Source organism: Molossus molossus, unplaced genomic scaffold (assembly GCF_014108415.1).
Source record: "Molossus molossus isolate mMolMol1 unplaced genomic scaffold, mMolMol1.p scaffold_m16_p_13, whole genome shotgun sequence".
Taxonomy (NCBI): domain Eukaryota; kingdom Metazoa; phylum Chordata; class Mammalia; order Chiroptera; family Molossidae; genus Molossus; species Molossus molossus.
This window is the reverse complement of record NW_023425348.1, coordinates 17,786,505-17,797,031: the sequence shown is the minus strand read 5'-3', so window position 1 is coordinate 17,797,031 and position 10,527 is coordinate 17,786,505. Positions and strand designations below refer to the sequence as shown.

At 44.6% G+C, this 10,527-nt stretch overlaps 1 protein-coding gene across 1 annotated transcript in view; it reads left to right on the top strand.

The window, feature by feature from the left end:
- Positions 1–1,620: 1,620 nt before the first annotated feature.
- ARHGAP20 (Rho GTPase activating protein 20) overlaps positions 1,621–10,527 on the top strand; it is a 125,277-nt gene continuing 116,370 nt past the window's right edge. The window contains exon 1 of the mRNA XM_036258882.1: positions 1,621–1,911. Coding sequence (XP_036114775.1) covers positions 1,807–1,911 — 105 coding nt within the window. The 5' untranslated portion in view covers positions 1,621–1,806. The remainder of the gene's footprint in view (positions 1,912–10,527) is intronic.

The following is a 10,527-nucleotide window of genomic DNA, read 5'->3' as shown; positions in this document are numbered from 1 at the left end:
ACAAAACAAATAAAAGATTCCTGCCCTCTGGAATCCAGAGACAGATCATAAACATTAATAATAAGCAAATTACATAAAACAGTAAAAGGACATAAGTAATCAAAATAAAAAATCAAACAGAGTAAGAAAAACTGGGGTCATCCATTCATGATAGGAATCATAATAGGATGACTTCAACAAGGAATGAAAGGAAATGCAAAACCCTCTGCAGTGTAAAATTCACGATAAACTGTGGTGGGTGCAAAGTCCTGCCACTGCACATAAGTCTAAGCAGCAAAAAGACGGTTAATACACACACACACACACACACACACATCTATATTAGAATGATTTATATGATTTAAAGTTTAAGTCTCCTTTAAACAATATGATGTGGGCAAGGCTTAAAATGGGCTATAACATATTCTGCCCATTGCTTCCACAATAAACAATTCTGGGGCTTTCTGGTGGTGGTGGTGTGTGGGTGTGTGGGTATGTGAGTTTTGGACACCACCTCCTGCTTGGAACAGAGCTTGCCAGAAAGCTCTATTCTTCTACAACCTGTTCTGATAATAGTCCAACCCCGGCAGGAACCTCGATCTTTTTTTTTTTTTTTTTCCTTACCACGTAAACAAACCTCCTTCAACAACCTAGTATCATAGAGTGGTGTCCTTCACCACTAATCTGCCCTTCATGTAGGCCTGACTCCAAAGGAAGAATGCCATCTACCGAATCATCCGCACCAGTCAGACAGTCCTGCAAAATGCAGCAGCAACACTCAACCCGATCGACTCCAAATCCCCTTCCTCTGATTATTCTTTGGCCTTAAAAAATTTTGCCACTATTTGGGCTGACAGGAAGCTATGCTCTGGGCGCAGATATCTGATAAACACTTCCACCTATTGTAGCCTGCTCAACAGCTGAGCCAAATTTCAGTCCTCTCTCTGCCTGCATTTTCCTTTCCTGCGCTTTCACGTTTGGAATGCCCCTGTCCTTGCGGCGCGCAGTCAGCGGAAACCGCTGGTGCAAATTGTGCAGGGGCTGTTGACCCGCGGCTGTAGAAGCAAAGGAGGGTGACCCGGGCAGGCTAACTCGGGATTGCACAAGAGGTCAGGCGATGCTGTGAGCTTCCAAATGTGTACAACCACGGCCCTCTGCGACATGCAACTCCTTCCCCAGGCCTCCAGGGTGGGGGTGGGGGGACCCCTCTGCAGTCCGCTGGAAGCGAGGCAGGAATCCCTGCAACTCCTCCGTTCAGGCTGAAGTCGCCACAGCTACGCTGCTGCACCGCTGCAGTGGCGCCATCCCCCGCGGGCGCAGCGCGGAAAGGGATGGGGTCGGTGCGAGTGGGCTGGGCGGGTGGAGAGGCGCGTGTTGGTGCACCCAACCCGAAGCTCCTTCAGGATGGACCCACTCGGTGTGGTGGACTGAGAAGGTCAGTCGGTCGCCTGTGTCCTAACGTATACAGAGAAAACCGCCGGGCCGCAGCGCCGCAGGCCGGGCCGCCGCGGGGAGTGCCGCGGCTGGGGGAAGGCGGCGGGGCGGGTCCTGGCGCGGGGCGCCCAGTGCCGGGGGGCGGGCCCTAGGCGGGGCCGCGGCGGGAGCGGGCGAGAGGGCGCCGCTGCAATCGCCTCCAGCCCGCGGTGTCTAGCGCAGGCGGCGGTACATGGCCCCGACGGGAGGCGCGCTGTCCGCACCCGGAGCCTGGCTCCCTGCCTGAGCGCGGGGCTGCCTGGGCCCCGCGCGTCCTCGCCCCTTCGGCCGCGATCCCGCGAATATGACCGCGTAGACTCCTCCTGGGCTGGGATTAGCTTGAAAGTCTTCTTCATGGAAGCGATGTCCCCCCAGCAGGAGACTCTAGGGGGGCAGCCGGGGCGCTCCTCTTCCCTGACAGGAATGTCTCGGATCGCGGGAGGCCCCGGCACCAAGAAGGTGAGGACATTGAGCGGGGCCCCGCGTCCGCCGCTGCCGCCGCCACCGCAGCAGCAGCAGCAGCCCCGCTCACCAAACGCGCCCTCCGCGCCGGCCACCGGGGCGCAGGAGCCGAACGCCGCGGAAATTTAACGCTCGAGGCTCACGGCCCGGCTGCGTTAGTTCTAGAACGCTCCCGCCTTACTTGCACGCATTCCCAGTGGCACCGCGGTCTCCCAACTCACCCCGGTACCCTTCGCGGCTAGAGTCGTAATCACTCTCGGAGCGGACCAGCAGCCTCCCTCCTCATCTCCATCCGCCGCGGGTCGGCAGGCAGCCCGCCCCCCGCGGGGCCGGGGCCCTAGATTGGGGTGTCGCCTTTCCCAGGCGCCCCCGGGTGCTCGGTTCCCGGGTCTCCCCCGAGGTCGCACGGGCGCTCACGGTCTCTTGACGGGGTCAGCTCCGAGTTGAGGAGGGCTGGTGGCGACCGGCGGGGCGCGGCAACCCGCTACGAAGAAGGTAGGCGGCGGGGCTGCGGCGCGCGCGGGGCTCAGCCCCTCACCTGGAGGCGGCGGCGCGGCAGCCCCGCAGTATTCGGGTTGAGTGGGGATGGGCGGGGGTCTTGCGCCCAGCGTGGTGCTCACGGCAAGACTCCGGCTCTCCAAGGTGGTGGTCCGACTTGTAGGTAAGCTTGGGGTGCTAACGGTCAACACTGCAGGGACGTGGAGGTTTGCTTTGGCCTAGAACCGGGCTGGGTGGGGCCGGTGGGCTGCGGTGGAGGGTCGAGTGGGCCGAGGCCAGGGGCCTTCGCCCTGCGCTCGTCCCCTAGCCCTGGGGACTTGGCGGGGCTGCAGAGGGGTCTGGCGGTAGCCGTGGACATGGGGGCAGCGCGCGTGTTCCGTGTCAAAGCTGGGAGGAGGGATGCGGGCAACAACTTGTAGCGTTCCGTTAGGATAAACGCAGCCGCGGTGCGGCGTGCTGATTCCGATCCGGTCAGGTTTCTTTGGACCGGTTCCCTTAGCAAGTGCACGTGGCCGCCTTCGGCCGGCCTCTGCTTTTCCCTCTGAGGAACTGATTTGGGTGTTTCTGCTCTTGCTCCTCCCCTATCCCCAAGACCTTCGGATATTTGGCCGTTTTTTATCTGTCTTGGTAGTTCCCTTCCAGCTTCTGTGGAAACATTGTATTAGGGGTCATCTAACTTTTTTCAAAGAACTATCTTAATACATTGAATTTATATAATTAGAGCCGTAAAGGGTTGCGCACGCTCCCTGATTGTCCTGATCTTACTGCCTTTCATGACTCTTCCCACCAGCATCCTGGGTTGGCTAGAGGTCAGTTGAAGCGAGGTGAGATCGGTGCGTAGAGTATAGAAATGTCTGTGAGCTCCCAAGGACCTTGACCTCATCGCAGAGCCACCTAGAAGTGAACTTGAACTTGATGTATCAGCCGTAGTGTCGGCTCAGTCTGATATATTAGATTGCGGTTTGTCCTTGTCGCTTTCCCCCTTAAGAGATGCAGGGATTGTGTGTGTGTGTGTGTGTTTGTGTGTGTGTGTGAGAGAGAGAGAGAGAGAGAGAGAGAGAGAGAGAGAATTTACCAGGTTAATACTACATTTTGGAAGGTCAATGAATGTTCAGAAATTGGCATAGGTTTTAAAGTAATTTTTATTGGGGGAAGTCAATGATTTATATTCTTGAACAGTTCTTTTCCTTTTTTCTAAGGGTAATTAAGGTTAAGCATACAGGCAAAGGGAGACAGCATTATAGCGGCCAGGTTGTTTATCAGATAGTACTTGTCAAATAAATGAAAGGTCACTTTGCATCTGAAGCCATTGTCCTTAAGATGCTGTCCATTATACATGGTACTGGGTTGTTACATTGCCAATCTCCTCCTTTTTTGAAAGGAAATAGATTTTGCCAATCTCGTGTTTCTACAGCTTTTTACTCCCTTGGGAGTAGGGATGAGGTTGAAGAACTGTTTTATTTTGCTTTGAATATGTTTTCCAGAAAAGTGCATCTCTGTATGTTTTAAACATTAGTAGACATATGAGTTTGACTTCAGACCTCCATATTAGCAATAGGAAGTAAAAATAAAGTATTTCCAAAGTGTAGCTCATTTACACTCTTATGAACCAGTCTTCATGTGTACCAAATACTCACCAGATTGATCCTTTTTTGTGTTTCATCCTGCCTTTTGGGTGATTGGTAGTCTTTATGAGTCATGAGCATTTTTTTTTTTAAATGTCTGCTTTTGTGGTTGTAGTGCTACTGCCATTGCCTAAAATGCAGATCCTAGCCTCAGAAACTACTGTCACTGGGGCATTTTATCAAGTGTGGTAGAATTTAGAGTGTGATGACCTAGGTTTCAGTCTCCATTGTGTTGGTACTAGATTTCTGACCTAGGTAAGTTACCTAACCTTTTTAGTTTTCTAATTGTAAAATGAAAATAATAATAATACTTATCTCCTCAAGATTGCTGGGAAAATTAAATGTGAAATTGAATGAATATTGACAAACCCTCAGTACATGTTAACTCTTATTGTTTGTAATTCCCCCATATCTTTAATTTATACTACTGTGTCCCAGTTGTTCAAACCAAAAATCTAGAATTCATTTTCAACTTCTCTCATTTCCTCAACAACCATTAGAAAGGCCAGTCAGATGTTACTTCAAAACATATTTTGAATTTATCCACTTCTCCACTGCTGCCACTGTGGCCCAAGCCAAACTACCATCAGCTTTCACTTGTACCTTTGCAAAAACTGCCTAATCTGTTTTAACACCTTTCTTGCTCTTCCCTGATTCAATCTTCATTTAGCAGGACCAGAATGATCTTTAAAAATATAAATTGATCATGTTGCTTACCTACTGAAAAACCTGTAATGGCTTTCCATCATATTTAGAATAAAATTCAGACGCCTTCTCTTAGGCCTCTCGGCTTCTTCAGCCTTATCTGTTTTTGCCACCATGTTGTATTCTCCAGCTATATGGGCCTTCTTTTTCTAACACCAAGTCATCAGATTCATTTCTATTCTGAGGCCTTGGTTTTGTTCTTCTCTCTGCTTCTGCCACAGGTATTTGCAGTATTGACTCTTTTCTACTGTTCAGACTTCAGGTCCTCCCAGAGGCCTGTCCTAACCAGCTAAGTAGAAGTTGCCCCTTAATCATCTCTATATTTTATTATATTTTTATCTTAGCATTCATCCTTGCCTGGTATTTTCTTATTCATTTCCTTGTTATGTTACTTGAATCCCTCACCAGATTGTTAAAACTATGAGAATAGGAATTTATCTGTATTGTTCAAGGTTGCCTCCCCAGTGCGTAGGACAGTGCTATATATTAGGAACTCAATATTAGTTGGGTTATGTACAGCAGTCAACAGCACAGATATTGGCCATTGTATTCAGAGTTTATGGTTTAGAGCAGGGTCAGCAAACCTTGAAAAGCCAGATAGTAAATAATTAGGTTTATAAACTATAAGGTCTCTGCTACAGCTATCCACTCTGCCATGGTTGTGCTAAAGCAGCCAGAGACCATATAAAAATGAATTGGCATAGATGTGTTCCAGTAAAACTTTATTTAGAAAACAGGTGAGGTCCTTGGTGTACAGTTTACTGGCCACTAGTCTAGAGCATCCCTGTTGGCTAGAACTTTACATGATGATGGAACTGCCCTTTATCTACAATGTTCAATTCGATAGCTACTAGCTACATATGGCTACTGAGCACTTGAAACGTGGCTGGTACAACTAAGGAACTAAAAAGTTTTAATAACTTAACTGAGGTATAATTAACATACAATAAATTATACATATTTAAAGTATATAAATCAATAAGTTTTGACATATGTATACACCTGTGAAACCATTACCACAGTCAAGATAATGAATATATTTATCATCCCCCCAAAGTTTCATCATGTCCCTTTTTAACCCCTTTGTTCCCTCCTTGTTCCTAAGCAACTATAGATTAATTTGCATTCTCTAGAATTTTATATAAATAGAATCATACTGTGTATTCTTTTTTGTGTGGCTTTTTAAATGCAGTATAATTACTTTGAGATTCATCCCAGTTTTTGCATATATCATTAGTTCATTTCATTGCTGACCAGTATTCCAACATATAGATAAACCACAGTTTGTTTATCCATTTATCTATTAATGTATATTTGGATAGTTCCAGGTTTTAGCTATACAAACAAAGCTTCTGTAAACATTTATGTACAAGGCTTTATGTGGACTTATACTTTCATTTCCTTGGAGTAAATACTTAAGTGTTGAATGGCTGGGTCATATTTTAGGTATATGTTTAACTTAAGAAACTGTCGAATTATTTTTTAAATATGGTTTTATTATTTTTTTAGAGAGAGAGGAAGGGAGAGGGAGATAAAGACAGAAACATCCATAGGCTGCCTCCTGCATATCCCCTACTGGGGATCTAAGCTGCAACTGGGGCATGTGCCCTGATGGGAAATTAAAGCCAGTGACCTCTTTGTGTATGGGAGGATGCTCAACCAACTGAACCACACTGGCCAGGCTCAAATTATTTTCCCAAGTGGTTTTACATTCCCACCAGCAATGTATAGGAGTCTAGTTTCTGCATGTCTTCACCAGCACTTATTATCTATCTTTTTTTTTATAACCATCCTAGAGAGTATAAAGTAGTATCTCATGATTTTTATTTACATTTCCCTAATGACTAATGATGCTGAGCATCTTTTCCTGTGCTTGCTTGTCATCCATACGCTATCTTTAATGAGGTGCCTATTCAAATATTTTGCCCAATTTTAGTTGGGTTGTTAGTTTTCTTATTACTGAGTTTTGAGAGTTATTTATATATTCTGGATTGAAAGTATTTTATCATATATGTGCTTTTGCAAAATTTTTTCTCTCATTCTGTGGCTTGTCAATTTATTTTCTTAACAGTGTCTTTCAAAGAACAGAGTTCTTAATTTTGATGAAATATTATTGGTCATTTTTAAATTTAATTTTTCTTCATTGTAATTTTAATTTAAATTTGAATAGCTGTGTGTATCTAGGGGCTAGGGGGTACTGTATTGGACAGAGACAACAATACTAATTTAAAAATTCATAAACAATAATAAAAGAAATAAACATGACACTGATTTAGACAAACATGGATGTGAAGCTAGACCACTCTGGCATTAGTGTTCAGGGAAGTCTTCTTTTAAGTGAAGCTTAACTCTTTTATGGGTGACAAAGAGCATGCTATAAAAAGACTCCAAGAACCGGGAGCAATTGTTCAAAGGTCCTGAGGTAGAAAAGAGCATTATATGTTTGAGGAGCTAGTTTGTAAATGCTGTATAAGAAGTCAGTCTCTTTATTTTACAGCCACATTTAACCTCAAGCAGAATTACCTAGTTGGTTAATCTACCTTTACTTAAAAGTCAGATGATTTGACTATTTCCAAAAATCAGAGATTTTCATTACCAAGGCTCTTCAAAAGAATACACAATAGATTTGTACATTAATTTCTTAAAGTGTGGTTCTAAAATATAATAGCAGCATATAGATAACCCATTCTGGATAGAATTCTGGATAATGCGTCCTTGAGGATATCTACATTTGAACAGAAGAGTCTTTGTGAAATGAAGTGGAAGCATGTATTAGAATAATTTCAGGTAGGGATCATTTGTGTCATACTCAACCACCCTGACTGTTTGGTTTCACATGCTAATCAAAAACTCTAAATAAGATGAGTACATATTGGGAGAGGGAAAAAAGACAGGCACAGAGAGTAAGTCAAAGCAAAGGTTTTTAAAATAGCTCCAACATTTTAAAATGTGGCAGCTGCTATTGTATATACTTCATTCTGTCTTTTTTGTCTATATTCTCTGGGTCCAAATCTGTTTATAGCAACTCATGATAGAATATACCCCTGAGAGCTGACTTTGGCCATGTGTGTGTCTTGTGCTGGGGTTTGAATGAAACATCTTGGTGAGTAAGCTTTAGTTTTATTCTTTAATTCTGAGAAAAATATGATGCCCATGGTTAAACCAGTATGCTACTGAGTCCTTTTATGGTGTTTATTCACAAAATGAATTGCATAAAATCAGGCACCTGAGATTGTTTTGGCCGAGAGGAGTCTGGAATTATCAAAACTGAATTAGAATGATCACAAATGGCCTCTGTTATCACTGGTATGACCTCTGAACTTCTGACTACTACGTTTCTTTGTCTGTAAAATGGGGGAGGGGGGAGTATCCATATTCTGTATATCTCACACGGTTGTTTTTTATGGTTCAAAAGACGAAAGTATAAAAACATTTCGGGAAAAAAGTGAAGAGGCCATTGGTATCTTTTACCCAGGTGAAAGTAGGTATAAAGCAATAAAAAGAGTTTTATTTCTTTGAATTTAGCAGCAGGCTGCATAACAAAATACCATAAAATGGGTGACTTGAAACAACAGATATTTATTTCTCACAGTTCTGGAGGCTGTGAATTCCCATGATCTGGATGCCAGTTAATTCAGGGCCTGGTGAGAGCCCTCTTCTGGGCTTGCAGCTGATAATCTACTTGCTGTATGTGTGTGGTGGGGAGAAGGGAGTGAAGTGAGGGAGGAAGAGAGAGAGAGAAAGGGAGGCGAAGAGGGAGAAAAGGGGAAGAGGAGGGAGAAATATGAAGATGGAGCTAGATATCTCTGATATTTTTCTTAAAAGAACACTAATCTCTTCATAGGGGTGCCACTCTCATGAGCTCATCTAAACCTAATCACTTGCCAGAGGCCCCCCACTCGCTAATACAATTATATTTGGGTTAGAAAATAAATTATGGCCCTGGCAGTTTGGTTCAGCGGTTAGAGCGTCGGCCTGCGGTCCTGAGAGACCCGGGTTCGGTTCCCGCTGGGGGCGCGTACCTAGGTTGTAGTTTGTCCCCGGCCCTGGTCGGTTGTGCGGGTGGCGGCCACTCGGTGTGTTCCTTTCGCGTCGATGTTTCTCTCTCTCTCTCTGTTCCTCTCTCTCCCTCCCACTCTACCTGAACAAAAAATGGAAAAATGTCTTCGGGTGAGGAAAAAAAAAAAAAGAAAAGAAATTATGTGAATTTGGGAGGCATAAACATTCAGTCTATAAAATTATCCTTTAAAGCAGTCACCGTTGAAGGTCATAAATATTATAAGGTAATGATTTGAGCAAAAAGGTAAGAGTTTGCTGTTTGTAATTTATGGAATAGTAAAGTGAGTTTTTAAAATCTCTTTGAGTGCCCTGGTTGGTTTGGCTCAGCGGTTAAAGTGTCGGCCTGAGGTCCCGAGAGACCCGGATTCGGTTCCCGCTAAGGGCACGTACCTCAGTTGCAGTTTGTCCCCGGCCCTGGTTGGTCCAGAGAGACCCGGATTCGGTTCCCGCTAAGGGCACGTGCCTCGGTTGCAGTTTGTCCCCGGCCCTGGTTGGTCGTGTGGGTGGCAGCTACTCGATGTGTCCCTTTCACATCGATGTTTCACTCTCTCTTTCCCTCCCACTCTATCTGAACAAAAAATGGAAAAATATCCTCAGGTGAGGATAAAAAATAAAAAAATATTTTAAAAAAAACCTCTTTGAGTGCCTAACTGTATGTTATACACATAAAGTATATGAGGGCAGGAGTATATGAGGGCAGGTACTACTAACTTACTCTTACCGAAGAAGGAACTGAGCCTTGCCAAGGGCTTATGTGGTAAGCAGCAGAGCTGGAACTTTTTTTATTTATTTACTTTTTTTGTTAATCCTCACCTAAGGATATTTTTCCATTGATTTTTAGATAGAGTAGAAAGGAAGGAAGGAGGGAGGGAGGGAAAGAGAGAGAGATACATTGATGTGAAAGAGACACACTGACTGGTTGTCTCCTGCATGACCCTGACTGGGGCCGGGAATCAAACCTGCAACCCCAGTAACATGCCCTTGACCAGGAATCAAACCTGAGACCCTTCAATCTGTGGGCGGATGTTTTAACCACCAGCCAGGGCAGCAGAGCTGGAATTTGAACACAGGTCTTCCAACTCTATTTTTCTTTCCAATTAGACTATAAATATATTTGTTATTGTTTGTAATATAAGATGTAGGAGAGAATATATTTGAACCATATATAACCAGCTGAGAAAAGCACATTTTTTTCCTAAGAAGTAATTTTATTCTTTGGGGAACGGAGTCTCTACCCTCTCCATCTACCGCTGAATGTCATGTTCACTGTTGCCAATAGGTAAATGTATTCTTCAGGATCCTCCAGAGAAACAGAACAATAGGAGCCTGGTGATCTGCCATCTGCAAGCTGGAGATCCAGGAAAGCCGATGGTGTAAATCACCACCATCTTTGCCTGAGGGCAAGAGAAGATGAGATGAGACATCCCATTTCAACACTGTGTATGAGGGAGAATTCCTCTTTCTTCCACTTTTTGTTCTAGAAAAAACATCAAGGGATTGAATGATGCCTACCCACTTTGGGGAGGACAGTGCTTTGCTGAATCCAGTGATTCAAATACTAATCTCACCTGGAAGAACCCTCACAGACATACTTGGAAGTAATGGTTAATCTGGGTACCTCATGGCCATTCAAATTGACACATAAAATTAACCATCCCAGTAAATATTGACTAATAGGGACAATGATGACACTGTTAGTCACTGACAGAGTCATTGGTCTAATGAC